Source organism: Podarcis liolepis (genome assembly GCF_965112155.1).
Source record: "Podarcis liolepis genome assembly, chromosome: 4".
Classification (NCBI taxonomy): Eukaryota; Metazoa; Chordata; class Lepidosauria; order Squamata; family Lacertidae; genus Podarcis; species Podarcis liolepis.
In genome coordinates this window covers 49,136,087-49,163,072 of record NC_139558.1, presented here as the reverse complement: position 1 = coordinate 49,163,072, position 26,986 = coordinate 49,136,087, and the positions used below count along the sequence as shown (strand labels likewise).

The following is a 26,986-nucleotide window of genomic DNA, read 5'->3' as shown; positions in this document are numbered from 1 at the left end:
TTTTTGTGTGCCCTTTCAGTCACAAGGCTGAAAATAAATTTTCTATCCTTTTCCTGACCCAAAAACCCTTAGCTGTGTTTTTTGGAAGTTTTTTCAATAAAGGCATTTCAACTTTTCCTTTCTCTGCACCCTAACCCCAATCTCAGAGTAGCAACTTGAGCCACGTACACCAATGATCTGAAGAAGTAGAAGGCAGCTTCTGCTGTCTATCCCAATATTTTCTACTGTGCCAGCTGCTCTCCAGGATCTCAGGAAAGAATATTTCACAGCATCTTCTACTGGAGATTGCCGACAACTATATTCTGTGTGCAAAATTATTTTATTTATTCATTTCCCTTCTGCCAAGCACCCAGGGTGGTTTACAGTTTAAAAGAACTACAACAAATGATACAGTATTTAAAGCTGGCTTGGGGGGTGGGGAGACTGCTTGACCTCATGTTCTCTGTGCCTCACCCTCCTCTTCCTCCTCACGGGGGTTTTGTGTCTGGGCCCTGGATGGTCCACCTAGAGCAAGCCCTGAGGTTGTCTATGCCCTCTTTTTCCTCCTCATAGGGCAGGTGGTGTCTATTGGCTCTGTAAGTGAGGGGGGACACCCTAGCTAGAGTGGGCCCTGACAACAAGCAATGGGCATTGCAGAATTGTAATGGGGATCATAGCATTATGTAGTTTCAAGTGAAACTTCTTTCATATACCCCTTCCAGCTGATTGTGGAAGAGGAATACCTCAACAGCACCAAAGAACCCTACTGCAGAAGCAAAATACTTTCCCTCATAAATTCACACAGTTTTGTGATCTGTCAAGGCAAATTTAGTCAGTTTTTCCTATTCCCTTCCACCTCCAGCCCTAGCACAACTCCCTGGCTGTTCGCTTTTCGCAGTGCAAATGTGGAACTTTCACCCAGCCACATTTACAATAGATACAGCTATGGATAACTACAACATTAACTCACCTATACATTTTCTGAGGTTGAGATATTATGAACTGCGGGTAGTAAAAATATGGGGCTGCTATACTCGTAATAAAATCATTTTAAAAAATTATTCTAAAGAATTGCTTTCAGAAATGTTTTCTTCAGTGTTCTGCAATTTAAAAAACATCATTCTTGTTTTCCATAGCATGACAAAACAATGTAAAAATACTGAAATAATTAGTGGTAGTCTTTGCAAATACAAATATATGAAGGTGAAAAATAATGTTGTCATTTAGTCATGTCTGACCCTTTGTGACCCCATGGACCAGAGCATACCAGGCACTCCTGTCTTCCACTGCCTCCCGCAGTTTGGTCAGACTCATATTAGTTGCTTCAAGAAAAATAATAGTCCACCATATTTACTTATGAATGTCTTTGGCATCAGAATATATGGACGGTCTATTATAATCCTTCGAAGCAAATTTTGAGGGCATGCAAGGAGCTGCTGCAAAGGGGTTGAGGGGAAGTTAAAAGTCCCCTTACACGAACAGAAGTCTGCTCCACTTGCTCATGGACAGCATTGGCAACCATCCTGTATGTATGTCTGTGTTATAGATTAGGTGTGAAACATGGCGAGTGAACAAACAGCTAGTTTCAGTGTTCTGACTCTTGTAATTACAGATACAACCAGACCACCAAAGAAAGATGAAGAGAATGGAAAAAATTATTACTTCGTATCACATGACCAAATGATGCAGGACATTTCAAACAACGAATATTTGGAATATGGTAGCCATGAAGATGCAATGTATGGGACAAAACTGGAAACAATACGGAAGATCCACGAACAGGGATTAATTGCAATACTTGACGTAGAACCTCAGGTAGATATAGAAGTGACTAACTCATTGTATTACAAATATATAACACGATTTTATTTTTTGCGCTAAATTATCACATTTGATATGTTAATGAGCTTTTCTTCATATAGGAACATGATTTTTAAATTGTTGGTATATATGAAAAACATATGACATTTTCCCACACAATGAATCAGAGTTAACTATGTATCCTTTTTCTGAACATTTTTGTCTCTTGCAAAAAGAAATATGAAACAAAAAGTCCATCTGCAGTGTGTTTTACATCCCAGGTGGGGCATAAAAGTTTGTGAAAATATTTTCCAAGGGTGCCCCTAATTATTTAGGCAATCAGGCCAGTATACACTGCCTTGTTAGTGGGGTGTAGCCACCTCAGCAACAAGGATGTTCCATACCCGTTTAGAATGTGGGTTGACACAGAGCCAAACCTTATTGCCTGTGAAATCATTGCCTTTGCAACATGATCCCTGATCAGCTGGGATCATTCAGGGAAGAGAACCTGGGGAATATAAAATGCCGCTGAATCAGCAGTAGAGGGATAAACAAGCTGTGAACAGCAGTGGGAAAGGGTGCAGCTAAGGGGCTTGTGGGGGAACATTTCCTCTCTAAATGTTAAAATTTGGCGGGGCTCCTGAAAAGACTTCATACATAGCCCAAAGTGTTTCTTGCTATTTTTCAAGCACTAGTAAGAACAGTTGCGGACAGAAACAGTATTTTAAACTGCAGGTTGTCTTATGAACAATAGGAATTGTGCAGATGGGTTCTCTCATTTGTATAAATTGCAATGATATCAGCTTGAGTACTGGTTTGCAAAATCTTCAACATCAAACATGAAATACCTACAACTGTTGCGACCTGGTAGTCAGCAGCAGTTACACATACCTGCTATTCCTGGTTACCTAGTAGCAAATGAAAGCCCCTTCACCTAGTTCTCTGCACATCACAGAGAAATCAAAGGTGGTAAAGATCTTTTCCCCTCTTGCTGTCACTCCTAAGTTCTCTAGCCTACTTCCAAGTGTCACCAATGCCTGATACGAGCAGAAAGTCAGAGGACAGGTGGGGGTCAGTGGGAACCACAAATAGTGTCTGCCTGCCAAGCCCAGATAACATTGGGGACCCTTGTATTATATTTAATTTATTTTTTACATTCAGTAGTACCATTGACAGAAACGAGTTCTAACAATGCATAGACATTTCGGGCGCTGCAAGGTTGGAAACACTTATCAACTTACAATTTGGCTTTCAAAAGGATCCAGAATCATGTTTTGTCTTCAAATGTATTACAATGTATGCCATGCTCCTCCTCCTAAAATATTCTTTCCTTAGGCCCTGAAGGTCCTGAGGACTGCAGAGTTTGCTCCTTTTGTTGTTTTTATCGCTGCACCTACAATTACCCCAGGCATTAACGAGGTAAGACTTTTGCAATGAAATCACATTTGTAGAGTACTTAAGAATAGGCACAAACAGAAACTTCATCCCTATTTGACAGAATTTACTGTGATAGATAATAGTGATGAATGAAATCTTGATGAAGAAATCTTATATTCATTATTGTTTCTCTGTACTGTAATGGATGTTTAAGACTACGTCCATTCATTCATTTTCCTTTCAAATCATCATTTGCATAAATATCCCTTTTTCTTTACCTGCTTTACCTTGTTTTAAAACCTACCTTAAAAGCACATATTTATAAGGACATGTCTGTACCACTCATTTCTGCACAGTCGTTCAATGAAAATGCATGAGAGGATGATGGAAGTCTGCCTCTCTGTTTTATGTCACTGATTGTCCCTAAATAGAAGTTCACATCAAGTTTCTTTGCACACAGCTAGAGAATAACCTTTTAAAATATATAGATTTAGTTTGGACAATGTCTTGTGATGTGAAGACATTATCAGAGCTTCTTTTCCTTTTAATCTTTAAAACAATTTTTAGCATACTTACATTTATTGGGAAAGTAGGAGTTTGTTTTTTACTTTGTCCAAGCCCAGCTGCTTAAAACTTCCATATAGATCTATTCTATTCATTTCATTTTGTATCAAGTGTCAATGGTGTCTAGGTGTAATTGTATATATTTTGGTATTGTGTTTTATAAAAAGCAAAATGCTGAATTCATGATTCCAAGATGGAGCAAGCACCTGTTCACTAAAATTGTATGACAGAACTGACAAAAGGAGACAGAAATTGAAATGAAAATAAGTGTAAGATGTGGTGATGTCACAGACATATCCTCCTACATGACTGCCCTTGTTTTGTTTATTTTTCTTGAATTATCATTTTTACTTTTCTTCTCATTTTCTTGCACTTGTACTAATTTTATCTAGCTGCCAAAATGGTGCAGAAAGTTGCCTGTAAGTACCAGCTTAGGAACCAATAATATATAATCATTATTTTAAGTTGCACAGTGGAAAGGTGCCAGACATGGACAGGAACAGGAATTGCATTTCAGTAATGATGTCACAGACGAGTGAATGCACAGGTTACAATCCATGTAGGAGTCTCAGTAACAGTGTATGAAGGAAATATTTCATTTTCCCAAATATAAAATTATAGTACTTCTATTCAGTGCTTCTTTTCTAGAAAAAAAGGGTGACAGTTTTTACCATGATTCTCTTCCTCCCTTTTCTCTCTCTCTCCCTCCCTCTCTCTCTCTCTCTCTCTCTCTCTCTCTCCTGGTCCCCCCCTCCATTAATTAAAGGCCCACTTTGTGTGCCCCTCTCACTTCTCCAACCTCTCCCTCAACCTTGTCCCTTCTGCTCTTCACACCTACCCAACATCCTGCCCTCCCCTTCTCCTTCCTTCCCCTCCTCCCAGCCACCAGCCCCACCGTCCGCACTCACCTCTATGGCTTGCCCCAGCCCCAGAATGGAGGGTGATGGAGCCTTGTCCGCCTTCTCTCCCTCCCACCCCGTACACATGCAAAGAGTGAGCAGAGACGAAAGGGAAGTGGTACTCACTCGCTCAGCCGCTTGCAGCACTGCAAGGCAGCAGCATAGGAGCATGTCCAGGGCAGAAGAGGGGGAATGATGCAACCTGTTGACTGAGAGCAGCAACTCCAGCCCCAAACAAGGACCTCCTTTTCCTCACTGCCTCAGCCTCAGCCTCCTGCTTTTTGCAATCCCCCTTTTAGCCTTGCTTGCTTGCTCTCCCCACCCTCCATATACCTTATCGCAAGATTGGTGGGGGGGTGCCAGTACTGTATACTGTTGAGTACTGCCAGAAAAAAAGCACTGCCTCTGCTGATAGGAAAATGTTATATCCCTGAAGCCAAAATGCAGCTTCTTGGTAGATACTTAGACTAATGAGGAACAACTGCACTTTCTTTGCCTTACACCAGGCATCCCCAACCTTCAGCCCTCCAGATGTTTGGGACTGCAATTCCCATCATCCCTGACCACTGGTCCTGTTAGCTAGGGATCATGGGAGTTGTAGGCCAAAACATCTGGAGGGCCGCAGGTTGAAGGTGCCTGCCTTACACCATGATCATTTTAAGGCCCATAGTATCACCAGGGTGTGGCTATAACATGCCTGGCTCCTGAATCCATTGGCTCTGAATCTTAGTACTTTTCTGCTTCACCTCCGTTTCCTGATACGTGCCTGTTCAGGAGGAGTGTGGTACAAATGGAAATGACAAGCGCTCAGAGTAAAGCCTCACACAATTTTCTCAGAATGTGTGTTGATCTGTGAATGTTTCCCATGGTGGCAATTTCATATAGGCCAAAGTAATGAAGAGGGAGCAATATATCTGTGGATTAGTTGATACCGCAGGTCTCATGTTGCTAATGCACAATACCCAAACTAGAAGCTCTTTGTGTGCATAGGCTGCTCCTATTGGAGGGAGTAGAGTTGTCCCTGTGAAGGCAACACCAGCATTTATAGGTTTAGAGCACATGTGGGATACATACGGCTCTCTGGTTGTTGGTCATGCTGGCTGGAGTTGATGGGAGTTGAAAATCCAACATCTGAAAGACCACAGGTTCCCCACACTTTTAAAGGGTTTGCAAAAGTGTGTACATCAGAAAAACTTAATATGATCCTGTAATGGTTTCCCAACTTCCCTGTTCTCTAATACACTTTAGTAGTTCATGTGTACCAGAGAGCATACAATGTATTCCTTTTAGTCAACACCATCTACCAATTCGTTGTGAATAAAGGAACTTCCAGTTTGTGTGAATTAAGCGATTTCACAAGAGCCGCCCCATTCATTTAAATAAGGGGGCGACTAACATGGGGCCCTCCAGACATTTCAGGACTACAGCTCCCATCATCCCTGACCCTTGGCCATGCTAGCTGTGACTGATGGGAGTTGGAATCCAATAACATCTGCAAGGCCACAGGTTAGCTCCACCCCCACCCACCCCCAATTTAGAAAGAGACAACAGAATCATGCTCATGTTCCTTTATGCGTGCAGATCTGCTTCTTTCACTGAAATGAATTAGATTGCTCATGTGCCTTAATCAAATCAATGCATAACAGAAGACAAATAGGTTGTATGTGGTGTGTTGTCCTTAATGACATAGCCCTCCACACCCCTTGGTCCTTGTTTATGCTGATCCTTTTTTCTCATCTTCATTCCTTGTCCATTCAAGTCTCCCTGAAAGTAGATAAGTGTATGGTTGTGATGTGAGAAACCTAAGACTATGGCAAACTGTATAACAAATTAAGTGGAATTTGGCTTTTAGTAAGGTACTAAATCACTGACAAATTCTTAGGTAAGAATTTCATTTGGTAGTCTCTTCTGTATAAGTAACACATGCAAGATATAATGGCAAGAAAATAATACATGTGTTTCACCACCCCTTTTCCCCCATCACTGTGCAGGATGAATCTCTTCAGCGCTTGCAAAAGGAATCTGAAATCTTACAGAGAACATATGCACACTACTTTGATCTTACAATTATCAACAATGAAATTGATGAAACAATCAGGCATCTGGAGGAAGCCATTGAGCTTGTTTGTACAGCCTCGCAATGGGTTCCCGTCTCCTGGGTGTATTAATCTTATCACCGGAAGAATTTTATCATTACTGGGAACCACCTCATACATGGAAGAACCTCTTTGTTATTGACCTTGTGTCAACAGGTCTTGGCCCCTAGAGACTACCTAGATGTAGTGTGACCTAAATTTATAATTATCGTCATGTCCTTATAGATAGGAGGAGAAAATGCTAATTTAAAGAGACAGTATCTTTTTTAATCAGTTCTCCTAAACTTTATTAAAATGTATCTTTAAATATATGTATTATTCAATCCTTTGGAATGTTATATTTTTGGAAATCATAGCTTTTAATTTCAAAGGCCCCTAAAACTGCACAAAATAGATGCTGCTTTCTATAATCTATTTTAATAATAATATGATCTGTTACTTAACTTGGGGTTGGAACACTACATTCTTTTTAGAGTCTGATTTTGTGAATTGGAATACCTTGCTTTCCTTTATTTATTTGAAATTATTAGCCCAATCATAACAAGATCAATTCTTAAATTCTAATGGCCTTCCTTTGCTTTTTTATTTTTAGAATAGTATTTTGAAGTACTTTCATGTAATATCCGAATAATGTGATACTGTCTCTTTGAAGAACTCTGTAAAACTTATAGAGATTTGAAGTTGGGTCTTGACTCTTAATGCATGTGGACAGTCGCAAGCGTTCATGCTGTTGGTGTATCTGTGTTGAAAAAAAACTGTAATCTACAGCAAAGTACATTCCGTTCATGGGGGGAAGTACCCAAGGGAATAAAATTAAGTACTATGACTAAGTTGTAAAACCTATGCACATCCCTTGCATTTTGGGCAACTTTATAAACAAAAATCCTAATTTTTATTAATAATCATGTAGTGAAATGTGTTTGTAATTTTGTCTCAATTTAATTTGTTGTAAAGGTGGGAGGGGGAAAAAATTACTGGTTTCACCATTTCAGATCTGTGTTGTCTGAGAGTATTAACGTTTTAATTACGTTTAAGCAAAGAAATGCTGATTTTTAATATGTATGTAATTGTTTTGAAAATGCACACATTTTAAGAGAAAATACTGTGCAATGAAGAAACCAGTTTAGGCATTGCGATGAACTAACAATTCCAAAAGACTCATCTGCCGCAGCCCTGTAAATTCCTTTCAACGGTAAATGACTCTACATTCTGACCAATTTTTTATTTTAAATATACTTCCTTTTATGTGTTCAACAATTAAATGCCTTGGGTCATTCATTTCATCACAGGATTCTTCAGGTGCTTCAAAAGCCAGTCAACTCCTTTGTAGATGTTTAGGGTGGGGAGGGATTCTCGCCATCTTTGTGTTGATTGGCATACGTGGTTTGACTGCAAGACTTGAAGACTTGTGGCTCACTTAGCAAATAAGGGTTGCTTCATACAGTCACATTTTTAGCATGTGCGCATATTATACATGCTAAAAACAATATACCGAAAAAAATATGCGTAATAAAACAAACATGTGGTGCACAGGTACAAATCTCCGGGAGCTTCCAATTGGCCACGTCCTCCTGCAGTGCATACTGAATGGGGAAGCGTTTGTTCTTGACAATGTGTGAAGCAGTCCTAAATTTTATATGCAGAGCCTTAATAAGCAAATATTTTCCATGTATTCATCTCAGGGTTGTTGCTATTTTCTGATTTATCTGACCTTCCTTCAGCAAAGGGTAACGTCTGTTCCCTGCCCTAGAAGAGGGAGACTGAGCATTTCCCATCCCAGTTTGATGTCTTTGTGAACTTAAATCACCATTTATCGCCAGTATTGATGTACCTTGGACTGATTGTTTTACATTTTTATTATTTAATATGGATTTTTTGCTTTTGTTATTAAATTCCAGTATGTTTTTGAAAAGTGTTATCCTCACCGTTAAAATGCAAAAAAAAATTATTTACTCATAGATAGCTTCACATCCTTGAGAACCATTCAGAATTCAACATATGTTAACAATATAAAAGACTAAAGATTTTTAAAGGGCCTAAGAAGAGTTAATGCACTTTGAGAAGACTGCAAGCGAGAGCAAAGAGAGCCATTTCCTTTGGCATATAAGTCTTTGCACTAGGGTATTTATGTCTAGAGGGTGATACCCAACATTAGTCCTCCTCAGAGTATACCCATTGAAATCAATGAGTTGAATCCAGCTCTGCACACAGAGTTCCACTTGTGCAACAGGATTTCTCCTACCTCACTTTTCCTCACATGTCCCAAAGAACTACTCTGCAAACCTTTTATAGCAGATTTTGAGGGTATGCAGGTGAGAAGTCCCATTGCACAACCCAGTAAACTTAAATACATTGATCTCAGTGGACAACCATAATTTAGCTGGATAGCACCCAGAAAGTTTATCAGTTGCCTTTGTCTCATTGCATAGCCCATGACACCTTCAGAAATTCGGATTGCAAGCTAGTTTTGAGTTTCTGAACCTGGCACAATGTAAGTTTAATGAGAAAAATATATCCCTTTTTCTATCCCCTCCCCGAGCTTTGATTATTCAACTATAAACATAACCATTTAATTTGCATTTGTTATTAGACTACATGGTCTTCCTGACTTTATGACATCATGCCTTGCATCACAGGGCTGGCAAAAAATTGAAGCAATATACAGCTGTTTCTTTACCATCAACATTATTCTTAAGGAATTGAGTGTACTATTATAATCCAGTGCTGTGGAAATGGAATCACTGAGCTGATTCAATAAGCTTTTAATCTCCCAGCATTCTAACATCTGCATTAGTGACTTATTCTCTCTGGATTTTTTCTGCTCTTACGTGTTAAACTTTTTATTCTTTTGCTAAATATTCAGCAGCAAATTATGGGGATTTAGTAGCCAGTGCCACTATCAAAAACATTTGTGCTAGTAGCACATTTATTAGCAGTATCTGTGTACACTTGTGATGCAAGTTCATCTTCCATGACAACAGCAAAACCCTAGTTCATTTTAATGCTGTGATCACCAGGATTGCACCCTTGGTGGGTGGCTCCTGCACTGCCAACACCCATTAACAATGCCACCACCACCTCCCACCCCATCCAAAATGGTGGAGTATGGTGGAGTCCCCCATCTTGATTCAAAATAGCAGCCAACCTTTTCCAAACAAAGACCAAAATCTGCACCTCCATCTTAAGAACCGCCATGTCAAATTGGAATAGCAGAATCATCAGAGACATCCCCATTGACCCAGTTTGTTGCACCAAATTGAGCAACAATCTCTTGTGACATCTCCAGATAGGCAGAGTTTGGAATGGTTCAGTCTGCTGCTTGGATTCAAAACATTGTCCAATGGTATCCAAGCAGACCAAAACCTGCTCTTCGCTCTTGGGAACCAACACACCAAATTAAGCAACAGTATTTTCAGAGGTGTCAGAATTGGTACAGCTTGGAACCATCACACCAAACTGGGCGACACAACACCATACTGAGCAACAGCGCCTTCAGAGGCATCGAAATGCAGAACTCTGCATCCAAAACAGAGTTACTAGGAAGAAGGATTGGCTGCTATACCACTGTGAGCATTGTAGCTATGTGGGGGTAATAAGGGTCTTCTAATAACTCATCACCTTAACAAACTACAGTTCCCAGGATTCTTCACGTGGAAGTCGTGACTGCTTAAAGAGGTATGATGCCACTTTAAATATATTGTGCAGACGATGTCTCAAGAGTGAAAACCAGGAGTGCCTTTTTCTGTGAACTTGAGCAGGTGCTTGGAAGCATCCTGCTCCTCAGTTTGAAGAATATGCTGTTCTCCACCCCAGCCACTCATTTGCACCTGGCTCTATTTGGTAAATTTCAGAGTTCTGGGTTTTTTGTTTGTTTTTTAAAGGTAGAAAATGCAAGCCTGAAACCTGCCCACCCTGATTTACTGGATGTGCCTATGCTGCCATGTTTTTGAGAAACAAAAGACACCACAGGACAACTTCCATGGTACTGAACAGTAGCCTCCCATGACTACTCTGGAAACAGCCCTGGAGGTCAGAATGGAACCACTAAAGTATGGTGCCCCCATACTACCCCTTCTTAAAAATAATATTAGGGAACAATGAAGGAGCCTCTCTGTATGTATCTATCCAAAAGGCATTATAAACAGAGGCTTTGTTTTCTGTTGGAATAAGAAACCTTACCATTATTAATATTTAAATGAAATTGAAATGGGTCTCGAGGAAAAAAGAGAGCATCTGTCCAGAGAATTAGCACTTCTATGAAGAAATTAGCATGGTGAGTTACTGCATTGTTTTGTAATATTCTGATATCTACTAGCTTTCATTTTAATTGGTATTCTGAAATGGGGGTAAATCAACACATAGATGTTACTTTGGGGGAATCCAAGGGGGGTGGGGATATGCCAGATACTCAAGTGAATTAGGCCAGTTATCTTTGAATGTTTACCTGAGTGTCATGTTTATTCAGCAATGTCAACCCCTTATTCTCGTCCTGTGGAAATGCCTTCATGTTTTTTTCACTGAAAAATATGCCAGAATGTTTTATGTGACTAGTACTATGTTTATGAAAGGATTAGCAGAAAATGAAATGGAAAGATCATTGTTTTCATGGAGTGCATGTAGCCATGACATATTCCCATGGGGATCTGTAATTAAATCTTCCAGGTTTGTTGTTGTTGTTTAAAATTGAATAGCAGTCACAAGGAGGAAGTTTGGATCAGGACTCTGGTATCAGGGTGGGAGAGAACCTTCTCCCCCAGTGCCTTCTTCTGATTTAAATAGTTTCTCCAGCAGCTATTTGCCCTGCAATGTAGAACCAACAAGTGTCATCCAGCTAATTTTTACTGTGATACAATTAGCATCCGCAGTGGCAAATTTCAGTAGGAGAACAGTATGCAGTGGGAAAGTTAACCCACCCTTAGTGGTGCAGTGGTGGTCCAAATTGGCCCTTTCCTCCTTAGCTGCTGTTCAGATTTTTAAATAGTGGGAGCGAAGTGGTAGGAAAGACTTAAATTATTAGGAAAGGTGTTGGAGATGAAATTGCTAGCATCATAATGCTTTGTTATTCTAATGGTGTGGCTGTATTTGGAATACTGTGAATGGGTGCTCCATTTCAAAAAGGAGATCATACCTTTGGAAAAGGTACCCCAAAGTGCTACCCAAATTATTATGTTTGGAGCACCCACCGTATGAGGAAAGTTTTTCAGGATTATTTTTTTTTAGTTCAGAAAAAAGCTATGGAGTTGCATTGGGATTTTTTGACAACAATGAATGGAACTGAGAGGAGTGTAGATAGAAATTTAGAGTTCAGGGTCACCCAATTAAATTGATGAGCACTATATTCAGGGCTAACTACTTTTTTGCACAAATTGTTCAAACTTGTGAAGAAGAAAATATACTGAGGATAGCTCATGATCAAATATTATCAAATTCAATTCATAAAAAACCTTTCAGCTTAGTATGTTCTGCTAAGGGCTTTCCATGTTCACTCCAGCTCCAAAATGCCAGGAGAGCTCATTTGCCCTAACCCCATGGCTGATGCTTGAGAACAAATTCACATATCGTTACAATGCAGTTCAATCATTACCTACGAAGTCCAAAGCCTCAGTCTTTCCTGTGCCAGGAAACTCAGCAAATTCTTACAAAGCCTCTCTTATCTCCCACTGACTCTGGCTAACCTGCAGTAAGCAGGGAGTTCACCTAGGTGACATTTGAGCACATTTCCAACTCCTTATCATTCTGTGCGAATGGGATTTGTTGCCAGTTGGGTACTTGCTATGCAAAATAATACCTTCAGCTGTATAGACTCCGTATGTGTATTCCAGTGAACAAGCAAAACTAAGAGAGCTCAGTTGGCAGCGCATAAGACTCTTAATCTCAGAGCATGGGCATGGGCGTAGCTGCCCCACACACACACACACAGATCAAGTAAAACAAAGTTGTTGTTTAGTCGTTTAGTCATGTCCAACTCTTCGTGACCCCATGGACCAGAGCACGCCAGGCACTCCTGTCTTCCACTGCCTCCCGCAGTTTAGTCAAACTCATGCTGGTAGCTTCGAGAACACTGTCCAACCATCTCGTCCTCTGCCGTCCCCTTCTCCTTGTGCCCTCCATCTTTCCCAACATCAGGGTCTTTTCCAGGGAGTCTTCTCTTCTCAAGTAAAACAATAGAAATAACTAACTGACCAATCACATCATCCCTGCCCCCCCCTAACAAAAGTCCTGGCTACACCCATGTCTCAGGATCATAGGTTTGAGTACCACATTTTGCAAAAGATTCCTGCATTGTTGGGGGTTAGGCTAGATCAGGGGTCCCCAACCTGCGGCTGAAATAACCACAGGAGTCCAAATCAATATTGTCAACCTGTCTGTTCAGGGTCATGGCCCTGAACAGCACAAATTTCCCTGAAATGAAAAGTTTTTTTGTAATTGAGTTTCTAAGATAGTTGATGGGTCCTTAAACGTTTGCTGCTACCTCTTAAGTCACAAATATTTCTGCGTTTTTATTAGTTTTGAGAAACCCTGTCTGCTGGCTTTTGCTTAAAATGCACTTAACTCTTTTTTACTACAATTGCCATAATAAAGTTTTCATGTTAAGGACAGCAGCAATAAAAGCAGTTCCTAAATATACATTACAAAAAGAACCAGCTGTACAGAAATGAAAGCCAACCAATATTCCGGATCCTACTAGCAGTTTTATCAAATATCTGCAAACTTCAAGCCGCATGATGAACAATGTTTTCCCTGGAGAAATCCTCAACTTAATCTACAGCATTTGGCTGATACAGGAGGGGACAGGGACGAGACCTTTTATAATACACAGTTGAATTTAGCATTTAAGAAGATTATTGCATTTATAAATAGCCTGAAAATCCAAAGTCATTGAATGTAGTGCACAGAAGAGATCAATCAAGTAGTTATCATGCCATCTGGCCCCTTTTTTGCAGTAGGAAAATTGTCCTATAACACTGCATTGGCTAGAATGCCTGGGTTTGGGTGTATTTAACACTCCACCCAAAAATGCTTGCTGCTACTGCTGCTGTGATTGCTTTTTTCTTTGCATAGCTGAACAATAATAGGGCCACGCAGTTAGGAATTTAGCAGCATAAAATCCTATTTTGTAAGGCAGTCAAAACTATAGACTGGAGAAAGAGTGAGGATTCTACCGCTTTCAACAGCAGCTGGGCTTGGAAAGGCTGGACAATACATTTCCACCAGTCCATGCAATAACAAGTTGTTCATTATTTCTTACTATGGCTGCTACTCTGAAAGGCTCAGCAGAAACAATGTGTAACTCTGTAAACCATCTAAAATTTGTCAGGAAAGGGTCATTATTAGTTGAAGCATCAGTCATTAATAACACCGCCTGCTGTTTTTAAATCAAGAGTGGGAACTGGCTTTTGTGGCTGGATTGTGTGTTTGACATGCCTAGTCAATGATTTTTTATTTATTTATTTAATCCTGTTTATAAACCATCTGTTTGCCTATTCTTCCCTATAATACCCATTGCAGATGTAAGAACATGAATTATATTTTAAAACAGGATCTTTGTGTAGGGAAATTTTAGTCAGACATTTTATTCTTTCACTTCTTTTATCATTTATGTTGGAATATGTGTGCTTTGAAAACCATAAGCCACATATTACAAGCTCCATGCACTTGTGGGTAAAAAATTTTCTTATTGTATCGCCAGATTGGGGAAAGTGCTCTTTTAAGAGTTCCCATTATATTAAAAAAGATTAATCTTACAGTAGACAACACTTAAAAAAAAAAAATATCCAAAGCTAAAGACAGGTTACATAATTATCTAGTTCACAGTAGCCTAAGGGAGTGTTGAATTTTTCAGCTTTCAAATTCCAAGAATGAGGGGTGCTAAAAAGTTGTAACATCACTTGGGAATTCAAAAGATATTTTGGTTAAATTAATATAATATAATTTAGTTTTGCTTGGTAAGTAAAATGTGTGTAAAAATTCACTGGAAATAATTAAAAATGATTGTCAAGTACTTGCAGTTTATTTATTTTTTTTATTTTATTATTATTATTATTATTATTATTATTATTTAGCATTACATGACATTTTCAAGAGGCAAAATTAAAATTCTTTGGTAAATAGCAGATCTGAATTTCTCACACCCCCAAAAATATTTTTAAGACCCTCTCACTGATGAAAGCTGCAAAAATTAAGTTCCACCCTATTTTGCTGCTACGGGTGCATCATGGCGTTTCTGCTCTCTGCACTCCTCCTACCACTGCTGTGGATGCACCTCACTTGTCTGTCCCCAGGCACTACAATCGTCTGCAAGGGATTCCCACACAGTAGGGTTAATGTTGCCAACCTTCATATCAGGTTTGATAACAGTTGGTCTGTCAACAGGCCTAGTGCCTGAAGCCAGCTCCCCATACAGCACATCCTTGGAGGTTCTGCCATCTTCATTCTGTGTACATGAGCAAGCCAACATAGATGTTGCTGAGAGAGGAGTGTGAACATGCTAGGAATATGGGCTTGAGAGAGCATATATTTGTATGAGACTCTGTCCTGCCATGTGACACCCAAAAACTTTCTGCCCACAACTCACTTCCATAAAACAATGCGCTCAACATGCAAGCCTGCTAGACCTTCATCTTGACATTGGTCATTAGCATCACATTCTCCCACACCCTTTTGGAGAGGCGAGCCATTGCCATATCTGCCTTGCCAATACGCTTGTCCAGCTCAGCATCAGTTGAAAAGTGGATGGCTATAGTGGTGCCCAGGTAGACAAAAAAGTGCAGTTGGGAAAATCGGGGCAGGGACATTAGGTGTATGTGTTTACTGAGCCCTTTTAAGCAGAGATATTGCCTTGTCTGCATATGCAATATTTTTAAGATGTTTTATTGCTTTATCACTTGTTTACCACCCTGGACTCCTCTGGGAGAAAGGGCAGGGTACTGTCCTAAACAAGTTTGAGGACAGGGCTAATGCTTAATTAGGGATTTTGAACCCTTAAGTCAAGAAGAGGGGAAGGGAAAGAGACGTTGCATCTTCTTTCCCTGCCTCACCCCCCCAAATCAAGACCTGAGGTGTTTCCCTTCCCTCAGGATCATTTCCGCTCCACAGCTGTTGAGCACAGTGATTCATTGGGTGGAGTGCGTACGCTGGCGAGGATCATAGCAGTGCACTTGTAATTTGGCAGCCCTGCAAAAAAATTGATCTTTTCTCTCAAAGCCATGAAAGACACACTCTCAACACAACGCCAAATATTTCATCAATGAACATTGTTTGGTTTGTTGGCTGTTTTGTTTTCTTGAATGAAAGCTCCACTTGTCAATTTCCTTCTCTCCTTCCCCCACCTCACACAAACGTGAGAAACAGGGAGTGTCCTGACCTACCTGGCAAGCAAGTCACGTTCAAAGTCCAGGGATCAAGCCACACCAAGTCCAAAGGTTAGGAAACACAGTCCAAGTAAAAATGTCTGATATCAGGATACAGTCCAGAGTCAAACCTGAAGCAAAGTACAGTTGAGGTCCAGGAACATTCAAGCCAAGGTCCGCCAACATGGGCAGTTGAGCAGACACAGCACTTCCTCTCTGCTTCCCTTTGGTACTTTGCCTGCTGATTGCAGCATCTGGGCTTGATGAGGCAGATGACCCTCACCTGTGCCAAGCCCACTCCAGCTGAGGAATCACACACATTCCCAGAGCTAGTGAGTCCCACCTGGCCAGCTAGGGAGCTGGGCTGTAGGCCCTTGCTTGCCTCAGCCTCCTACAACGCCTCTCCCACTGCTCTCTACACTTCAGGGCCTGACATGTTTGTGGGGACAAGCCCCCCTCTGGCTCTGGCTCTGGGTCCTGCTGCCCTGGTTCCTGTGCATTGGCCCTCATCCCCTCGCCATCGCGTGAGTACTTCCTTCCCTATCCCCTGCTTGCTCCAGTGTGTCCCAGTCCCAGCCCTTGCCAGGATCCTCTTCCTCCTCCCCCTCGTGTTTGAGAGATACCAGCTTTGGTAGCGCATGTTTGATGGGGCAAAAAGAATAGATACAGGTAACTTTCAGGAAGATACAATGGCTCTTGCACCAGTGTAAGTGATATTGAGTTGGGCTTTATATTAGTGCAAGGGCCATTGGATTGCCCTGTGTTAGAGACTGCATAGTAGATAAGAACTGCTGACTCCTATGGAGAAACAGTCATTGCTACAGAGTGTAGAGTCATAGAATTATAGAATTGGAAGGGACCATAAGGGTCATCTAGTCCAACCCCCTGCAATGCAGGAATTTATTTTGCCCAACGTGTAGGCATGGAGTTGCAAACCATGCAAGTCCTTGTAAACAAGCAGAAAAAGCATGCTTTGAACTCATTTATGTTTGTTTGGTTTTTTAAGTGATGGGGAATTGTGCAGTTGGAAAATCTGCTTTTAAGAAACCCTGAATAATAATATTTTCCAAGTGGAAACCTTACACACTGATTTGGTTTCTTCATGAATGCTAATTAATATCCATGCCTATAAAGGCACGTATGAGTACAGACATTTTCTAAGGAGGGGGGCATTCATAATTTTTTATATGTATCTGTAGTCTTTCTCCTTGCAGTATAGCTTATAGCACTGCAAAGACTTCTATATATATTCAGTGCCTATAGCACAACAAACCATTTAAAAGCAAATTTAAAAAACAGAATAATAATTAAATGCCCTGTTATGTGCTATTTGAGATGTAATTGAAGGGTTAAGAGACTCCAGGTGGTGGCTGCATAAATGGCACTTGCAGGATTTGCTCAGTCAGTAGAGCATGAGACTCTTAATCTCAGGGTTGTGGGTTCGAGCCCCACATTGAGCAAAGGATTCCTGCACTGCAGGGGGTTGGACTAGATGACCCTCGTGGTCCCTTCCAACTCGACAATTCTGTGATTCTACAATTCTGTCATAGGGAGTTCAGGAGTACCACATAGCTGCTTGTGGTGATGTTATTTGAATTGATATATACTGCACTGTACTTGGAGGTCACAGAATAAAATCAAAATATAAAACCACAAAATGTATAATCAAAATAAAACAACAACCCAATAACACCCCCCCCCAGAAACCCCCCACATTTTAAAAGGGCATAGGATGTCAATCAAATCAACCAAAGGCCTGGTTTAAAAGGAACATTTTTGCCTTGTGCCTAAAGGTGTATAATGAAAGCGCCAGGCGAACTTCCCTGGGGAGAGCATTCCAGAGACGGGAGCCAATGCAGAGAAAGCCTGTTCTCGTGTTGCCACCCTCCAGACCTCTCGAGGAAGAGGCACACGAAGAAAGGCCTCAGAAGATGATCTCAGGGTCCTGGTAGGTTCCTATGGAAAGAGGTGGTCCTTGAGGTATTGTGGTCCTGAGCTGTTCTTCACAGAGGAGAGGTAGGGATGATGGAGGCAGGGGCAAATGGCTTACTGACCTGAGTAGCCACTGCCCATAGCATAGCAGCTGTCCCTGCCCATTTTAATTTTATTTACATTATATATGCTACATACCCTGCTTTGTCCAAGTCCCTTCTATTTGGTGGAGAGGACTGCTGGCTTGCTCAGCACCTGTGAAGAGTCAGGGGCTTACCCCCTCCCCTCCCCCTCCCTTGAGTTCACCCACAGCCCAGTGGACAAAGTCTGAAGGAGAGCTGAAATGACTGGATGTAATGAGACAAAAGCAATTTTGAAAACAAAGATCATGACAAGTAACACTACTTAGTGGGAAAATCAGGGTGGGAGATGACTATTGAAGAAATTAATTGAAGTGAAAATGTAATTTTGGGAGAGATCACTATGACAAATTAAATATTTTAATTCATGTCATGGTTGTTGCATCAGAACATAACAACACCCCTGGTGGGAAGGCCATGTATTCAGACATTTTTCTTCCAAAAGCAGTCAGCCAAATGTCTCTGGAAGCTCAAAAACTGGGCATGAAGATGGTGGTGGCCTTCTCTTATTTTTTTATCTCTAATATACCCATGTGTTTTCGAAGTATCTTGCAACTGAACATAGAGATTATGTTTAGCTATCACAGGTAAAAGCTGTCAATATGTCAATTCAGATTTTTTTTTTTAACCCATCGAAACTAATGGTGGTCAGCACACCTCACGGCTGTGAGTTCTGTATGTTCATTATGCGTTGTTTGAAGAAGAATGTTAGCAGCCTTTCTTTATAAAGCTGCCAGAATTTTATTTCCCTTGTTTCTGCAAAGTGTGGCTATCATGAGGGGAGAACAATTCGGACCATGGCACTCCAGCTAATGTTGAGAAATGAGAGAGGTCAGCTTTGGAAGCAGAAATGATTGTGGCAGTGTCAACATTTGTGGCCTTTACAGAAGCAGGTCTTCTGTAAAAATGGGTGTGACAGCAGCTGTGGGAGCAAAGGAGCAGCTTGCCTTAAACTGCATTTGTGGCTCCATCTTGGTAAAAGTCAATTGTCTCCATCTAATCCAGCATTCTTCTTTCCCACAGAAGCTAGCCAGCTTATAGTTAGGACATGAGTGTGGTGCTCCTCCCGTGTGTGTTTTTTTAATTCCTAGCATCTGATATAGTAGTTGTTATGTATTGAAGTGCTCACCCTGGCCACCAGGGGTATTGTGTATATTGTTTTCACTCAGGTCCACGTCAGTTAATTTAGGCGGGAAACCCTGGGTTGTTGTTACAGTGTGACAGCTGGCTGGCTATAAAAGCAGGCCGGCTGAGCTGTGTTCAGTTCAGTTCAGTTCCAGCTTACTTATAAAGAACTGCTTGGAGGAATCTCTGTGTCATCTGCTTTGTCAACCCACTACTTAATAGTAGTAATTCCATGTAGCTATCATGGGTGTTAAGAGGAGCTTCCATTGCTGTCCCCTGAAGATAATGGAATGGGACGGTGGCAGTTGTTAGGCCTCTCTCTCAACACTGCCAGGCTCACAGGTATGGCAAGTACAGTGTGTGGTAGCAATGGTGAAATGCTCTCCCTATAGTAAGCAGAGGAATCAGGTCTAGCAGAGGAAGTGAAAAGTCTTGTTTAAACATGGATATATATTTGTGAAGTGTGTTTATAAAAAACATGGCAGAAAAAGGGAAAAACCCCATCCCTAATATCTGGATTATTATGCTTTAGTCTTGTTAAATAGGTTCCCCTCAGGTGTAAGAGATTCATACAGAGAAACTGATCCCTATGTTTTTCTGATCCTTTTAATAGCTGCAGAACACCATCACCCTTTTTTGTTCCATGACAATAGCATCCTATATGTAAGAACCACCAGAATGTCTTGCCAAATCCCTTAGTAAAGCTGCAAGTCCATTATCTATTTTTTTCAGTACATATCACCATACATATTGTTTTCTGTCTTCCTTATTAAGCTATGTCTGATTATAAAATATGAACAGCAATCATGTTCCTGCCAACCTTCTTTCAATTCATTGTGAATTTGGATTAATTTTACTGCAGCTTTACTTTAGAGTCACTCTTATGGGAGACTAATGACAGGAATCACACTCACTCAGTGTGACAGATTATAAAATTATAAAGCGCTTTATAAATGAGTTCTGCCTCTGTGAACCTAAACCTATTTTGAAAGATGGGCCCAAAGTAGATCACTAGGTCTAAATATGCACTAAACCACAGAGACCTTTTGTACCTGATCTATGTCTGAAGGTGGTACTTAACATTCTATCCTGTACAAAACACTATACAGAGGGTATAGAACTTCTAGTAGTTCTAAACAATATCCAAAGATTTAGATAACATACGAATCTGATATTGCATTCCCCTAGTCCTAAAGATGCCTCATTAGTCAATCCATCTAACAAGGTTGTGTTGACAAAAGCTTCTGTGGTGTTTCCTACTTCTTCCGAAAGGCCCTTCTGGAGCAGGAATTTAGAGATAAGGCTGTTGAACTTGTTCTCTGTGGTAGATTGTGGTTCTGCGGTTGCGAAAGGATTGTAAGTTGTGGCATTTAGCTCCTCTGGGTCAAGACAAAAACCTTCAGGCGTTCTCTCGAAAGAAACATCAGTTAAGTCAAGACCGGCCACAGAGGATGGGGAGGCACAAGGAATATCCCTAACAAGTCTGTAGTTCTCCATCCATTCCTTCAGCCACTCAATCCTGCAGTCGCATTCCCAGGGGTTCCGGAAAAGATAGAGTCTTCCTAGGAAGTAGACAGGTTGGAAGACTGAGAAAGGCAAGGTGGTTAGGTTGTTACTGTTCAAGTGCAAAGACACCAAGCTTATGAGGTTTTCAAAAGCCCCTTCCTCAATGTGGCTAATCCTGTTCCTGTCCAAATACAAAACTTCCAGCTCTAACTGGTCCTGGAACCATGTATTAGAGACATTTCGAAGTAAATTGCCGCCAAGATTAAGCATGTTGAGACGTCTTAGGCCGTCAAAACAGTTATCAGGGAGGTCACTGAGGACATTGTCATTTAAATAAAGATACTCCAATTTCTGACAGTACTGAAAAGCTCTGTCATGAATCACGTTTATTCTGTTATCTTGCAGATTGAGATATTTCAGCTGGGTCAGACCCAAGAGAGAATTATAAGCCACAGCTTCGATCTTGTTTTTCTCCAGATAAACATGGGTCAAATTCTCCATCCCTCGTATCGCTCCTGGAATCCTTTTGAAGTTGTTCTGAAAGCAAAAGAGTTCCTGAAGAGCTGGAAGCTCTATAAAAATCCTGTCTGGGATGTTGAAAAGGTTGCAGTCCGCTAAGTCCAGTCTGACGAGCCTCTTGAGTGAAATGAAAGTCCTTGTGTGCAAATACTGAATGTATTCATTGTGGGCCATTTTTAGTTCCGTCAAGCTGGCTAGCCCTTTGAAAGCACCAGGAGTGATGAAGGATATGTTGTTGTGGCTTAATGAGAGAGATCTGAGGGATGGGAGGGTACCAAATGCCCTCTCAGCGAGGAATTTGATGCTATTTTTATCCAGGTTAATAGAGTAGGCCTCACAGGGAAACTCTTTAGGGATCTGTGTGAAACCAGCACGGTCACAAAGAATGGCACAACTCCTCTCTTGAGTGCACACACAGCTGGTGGGGCAGGAGCGGACACAGGCCCACACACAGTGAACAGGGGGGATGCAGAGAAGGACTGGCAAGGAAGTGTACCAGCAAGGGAAGCGGGGGGAGAGAAAGAGAGAAATCAGATATTAGTGAACACTCACAGTATCACAACACAATATTTATATAATGAATGGATCTTGCTTAATAATAATAATAATAATAATAATAATAAATAAATAAATAAATAAATAAATAAATAAATAAATAATTCTTTATACCCCACCCATCCAGCTGGGTTTCCCCAGCCACTCTGGGCAGCTTCCAACAAAAGATTAGAAATACATTAAAACATCAGTCATTAAAAACTTCCCTAAACAGGGCTGCCTTCAGATGTCTTCTAAATGTCAGGTAGCTGTTTATTTCCTTGACATCTGCAGGGAGGACGTTCCACAGGGCAGGCGCCACTACTGAAAAGGCCCTTTGCCTGGTTCCTTGTAACCTCACTTCTCACAGTGAGGGAACCATCAGAAGGCCCTCAGCGCTGGACCTCAGTGTCCGGGCTGGACGATGGGGGTGGAGACGCTCCTTCAGGTATACTGGGCCAAGGTCGTTTAGGGCTTTAAAGGTCAGCACCAACACTTTGAATTGAGCCCAGAAATGTACTGGGATTGAGTGACTAGTTGCTGAGACAAACACCAGCTGTGGAAGGGTCCTATTAAGTTTCAAGAAGCTGATTTACTTTCGCAGAATCTCAATAAGCTCTACAAATTTTGTGGCATGAGAAAGCTTCACTATCACATCCAATAGGTTCTTCTTTGGGATCCTTTCAAGGGAGAGACTTGCCCCCAATTTACATAATGAAGGCATTTTCCCATCCTCTTCCCATCAGTAAGTTTTCTCTGTTCCTGTGAACTGTATTTAAGGGATGCAGCTGGAACTAAGCCTAGGACTCTCTCGATTGCGAGGAGAAACTAAAATTATTGGTTGTGAATGGGGAGGCTTCTCAAGTGCACACTGTGGGCAGGCTAGCCAACCGATAAGATTGTCATCATGGCAGGTGATGAGAGTTTAAAGGCATCAATGTCACTGCAATATTACAGGGTCCTTGTGTCAGCTTATCTGCTCACAGGGCCCCACATTTTCAAGCATTGGGCAAACAATTTTTTAAACACAAGTTAATGGAGTATAAGCAGTAAAAGCTAGCAGGTCTTCGCAACCAAACACAAACATGTGGTATTGGGCCAAAAATGTACTCAGCTTTTAAGAGCAAACTAATTAAAACGAGTTCAAAGTTTGGTCTTCTGCCTTCAGTGGGACAAGTCCCTGCTAAATCTGTCCAAAGGTTCCCCTCAATACTCCAGATTTGGGGAGGGTGCAAGGGAGAAGAGGAAGAAAGTCCCGTTGCGCTAGCGGTAATCTTTGCACCGAGGGAATGAGTTAGAATACCACTCCACTATTATTAATAATATTAATTCCAGAAACCATCAAGGACTTGGACAAGGTGTCAGTGGTATGTCACATTCACTCAGGCAGATACTTGCACTCAGGACCACTTTTTAATGACTATCTGGAGAGGTGGAAATGTGTCCAAACTGACTGTCCTGATTTGTCGTTTGAGAATCATTTCGTGTCTAGGATTCTAGGTGCTGCTTGAAACTTGCTAATGGACTATCCCCCAGAACAAAATACATTTATAAAGCAACATGTAATTAATAAATGTGTGCTTGTAGCCTTTCTAAAAGTCCTCTCTGTGAAGCTTGGATGCTACACACGCTTACTGAATAGTGAGCGGACAACACCTAATGATATTGATCTGCTTGCATAATGGAAATCAGCTTGTGCAACAAGACTTCTGATTTCCCTTCTCCCCACTGTGCCCCCACCAATATCTGCTTGCGAGAGACTGCCAACCCTCCAAAGCAGATTTTTGGGGGCACACAGGGAAGGAGAAACATAGACCCACTCGTGCTATGTTGGAACGCATTGCTCTGCACACTTTTGCCTCTGCCCCCCCCCACCATGGCCCCTTAAAAAGGGTCCCCATCCTTGCTCCAGATGTTGTTGGGACTCCACCTCCCATCAGTCATCACCAGCGTGGCCAATGATCAGCAAATGATGGGAGTTGTAGTCCAACAACATTTAGAGAGCTCTAGGCTCCCTATCCCTGCTATAAGTCCTGCCTTAAAAATTTGAATAGGAATAATCAGTCAAGTACTTGGGGTGGAGGGGAGGACATTTTAAAGGGATTTTTTTAAAAAACACACACCATCATTTATGTTAATAAATGGTAAGAAACACTGCTTTCTCCTACACAGATGTATCTTTGGTACTTAGGAACATAAAGGGTGGTAACATGAAGGCCTACAGCTGCAGTAAAATAAAGCCTGCTGCATAACACTTTCTGATCATTTCCCCTTCACTAAAAGGCATCAACGCTAGTCTGTGTATTGTGTGTAAGTCAGCTTTAATGACCACAATGCAATAGTCCACCATCAAATCATCTATCTGCACAGCTCTAGTCTACTGTTTATTTAGGCATTATTAACGCAAAACTGTGTCACCCAGAATTAAGTATGCATTACCTGAAGGGCTTAGCTATTCCATGCAAGAGAAGGAAGGATAAACTAAGTCAAAAGAGCACTAAACTGAGGTAAATAATCCCCACCCCCCCACTGTAAACTGGATCCCCACTTTATTCTAATTTGCCTCAGTATAGCAGGGAATGGGCAGTGTTTTTATTTTTCATAAAATTGTCCCTAATCAAAGTCACAAATTAAGCCACACAAAATGCTGAAAAGTTCTTCAAATCCCAAATGTCAATTTGACATTTGTAGCAAGTATCCATTTTAGGTATCCAAAGAAAGGAATAAGCTTAAAAGACAGCCGCCATACTGTCTTTACACAGAAAGACAGTTAATACATAATTAAGTAGAGTCCACAGAGGGATACAATTTCCTCAGAGTTCATGGTCCATATTTTTCTTCAAAGAACCACAAAAACTAATCAATGTAATAGATTAAACAAAAGGGGAATTGCTGGTGTCCAGATATGACTGAAGTAAAAGGGCAGCATAGCAGAAAAATGACAGATGTTGTAATAATTGGCAAATGATCCAGTCCTGTACCTTTATGCTGAAAAATCTGACTCCAAAAACTGATAAATTCCCTACAGTGGGTGCTTAACATAAATTAACTCTTTCAAAATAAAAGAACTACACACTACTAGCTTTAGAAATTGCTGTAAAATTTTGTGGAATGAAAAGTCTACTTACCATTTAAAATGATGACAAACATTACCCTGACTAGTTGCTTGTGGCATCGCAGGTCCTCCAAAATCTAAAAGCAGACCAAAAACAGGGAACTATGCCATACAGTTCTGATTTGCAATTGTCCTTTGCCTTTCTTTTTAAAAATGTACTGCTTATAATATGTTTTTTTCATCCTCTGTCTGAAAGCACAACTGATCTCCCTTCCGCTGGTTTCTTCCACAAACCTTTCCAACCAGCAACCCAATCCTTCGCATCTTTATTTTCAGAGTGAATTGGATTCCCTCTAAATTCAATGGGACTTTCTCCCAAAAAATTGTGCATTGGATTGCGATCCTACTTGCCCAGTCTGATGTGATGCCCAATACATCACACAACAGTCTGATGTGATGCCCAAAACAGTGTGATGCCCAATACATCACACTGAAATATGAAGTGGACTGGAAATAATGTAAATGTATGGCTATATGTAACCAGCCACAGATACTTTCCTCCACCAACACCTAAAGGACTGGTTACCTGCCTCCCTTACCTGACAGGGGAATGTCTGTGTTGTCCTTTTTTCTTCTGAAGCTTGCGGTTAGCTCTGTTGCAGCATCTCTGAAAGGCTGGCATTTTCTCTGCTCTCAAAAGCTATCATTTAATGGCAGGAAAATCCTCTGTATCAGGGGAGGATTAGCAGAGACGGATGAATTTGTCTTGTTCCATAAAGCTCCTGGATTGTTGACAAATCCATCAGCTTTTATTCCCCTCACACCCCCCAAAAATCAGACAGGAGCTGGCCCTCAGCCATCCCCAGCATTACAAAGGAAAACAACCCTCGCCCAGTGCTAGTTACATAAGGAGAGGCATATAATTATGTTTGAGGGCAAGCTTATGATTTTAGCATACACAGTGACTGAGGAAGGCACACACCTGACTTCTCCTATCAAGGGAAAGTCTCAAAACTCAGCTGCCTGCCATAATCTGAACCACAACACATAGCAGTAGAACTGGATCTACCATTGAGCTGAGTGAGGCAGCCACCTCAGAAAGCAGAGGCTGGGACAGAAATGTGCCCCCCCCATCTTTGAACAATGCCCCCACAGGTGCAGTGGGGAAAATGCTGTCCAGCCACCAGGGCTGAAGTAACAAACATTTCTGGTGCCAGATGCTGTTCTCTTAGCATGCACTAGTTGCACAACCAACCTGCTGCATAGTGCAGACTGTGGCCATCAGCTGCAGTCATGCAATTGCAGTTTATTTGCTCTCCCTGCCTCAGCATGCCTTCCAGATTGGGGGAGGGTGGAGCAAAAGGCAAAGTTCTGTTGTTGAAACATTAACTTGCATGTTTGTGCTTTTCGGTGCATCTGCACCCAGTATTTGTGGGAGAATTAGGCTTAAGCCTAATTAATGCATGAAAGGGTTAAGACCATAGAGTAAGCTGTCCTGCCAGGTTTAACTAGGTCACTTCCCCTCACATTAGGAAGGTGATAAAGCCTTTGTTCTTCCATTCCATCATGCGAACTCTACCTCTAGCTTAGACCATGTGACTTAAGCAAGCCATCCTTGTGTTTCTATACTTTAGGAACTTTCACGACTTTGGATCTCCAGTCTTACCGCTTGTCTTTTCTGACTGCTCTATGGAAAAGCACACGAATCTGATCTTTGAAGAGTCTGTAAGTAAACCATCTTTAACTTACCAAACACATGGTCTTTTTCTATGCTAAGAGAAGTGGAGAACTTTAGAAGCAACCGAGGGGTTATTTTAAAGGTCTACTGCTCTATCCACTTTCCTTTGCTGTACGGTCGTACCTTGAAAGTCTAACAGAATCCGTTCTGGAATTCTGTTTGACTTCCGAAACATTTGATTTCCAAAGCACGGCTTCTGATTGGCTGCAGGAAGCTCCTGCAGCCAATCAGAAGACCTGTCAAGACGTCCGGCTTCCAAAAGAATGAGTCACTTATGGGTTTTGATCGTTTGGGAACGGGAACGTTCGACTCCCAAGGTGTTGGGGAGCCAAGGTATGACCATATTTAAATCTCTGCTGAGGTTCTCTCACC

The 26,986-nt window shown here is 41.3% G+C and overlaps 2 protein-coding genes across 25 annotated transcripts in view; one reads left to right on the top strand and one right to left on the bottom strand.

Annotated features, from left to right (window-relative positions):
- Positions 1-8,627, top strand: part of CASK (calcium/calmodulin dependent serine protein kinase) — a 126,170-nt gene extending 117,543 nt beyond the window's left edge. For all 22 annotated transcript variants that reach the window (XM_083498413.1, XM_083498420.1, XM_083498424.1 and 19 more), the window contains 3 exons: positions 1,592-1,794; positions 3,115-3,198; positions 6,611-8,627. In XM_083498413.1, coding sequence (XP_083354539.1) covers positions 1,592-1,794; positions 3,115-3,198; positions 6,611-6,787 — 464 coding nt within the window. In that variant the 3' untranslated portion in view covers positions 6,788-8,627. The remainder of the gene's footprint in view (positions 1-1,591; positions 1,795-3,114; positions 3,199-6,610) is intronic.
- An 11,225-nt stretch (positions 8,628-19,852) lies between these two features.
- On the bottom strand, positions 19,853-26,736 carry NYX (nyctalopin). 3 transcript variants are annotated; one of them, XM_083498451.1, is made up of 4 exons: positions 26,631-26,736; positions 25,476-25,602; positions 24,950-25,013; positions 19,853-21,766 (listed from the first exon to the last, which is right to left on the bottom strand). In XM_083498451.1, exons 3-4 carry the CDS (start codon positions 24,969-24,971, stop codon positions 20,364-20,366), a joined length of 1,425 nt encoding a protein of 474 aa, XP_083354577.1. In that variant the 5' UTR covers positions 24,972-25,013; positions 25,476-25,602; positions 26,631-26,736; the 3' UTR covers positions 19,853-20,363. The 3 variants fall into 3 exon arrangements, with proteins under 3 accessions (XP_083354577.1, XP_083354576.1, XP_083354578.1); XM_083498450.1 differs by lacking the exon at positions 26,631-26,736 and having other exon boundaries at positions 25,476-26,122; XM_083498452.1 differs by lacking the exons at positions 25,476-25,602; positions 26,631-26,736 and having other exon boundaries at positions 19,853-21,705; positions 24,950-25,247.
- Between the last annotated feature and the right edge of the window lie 250 nt (positions 26,737-26,986).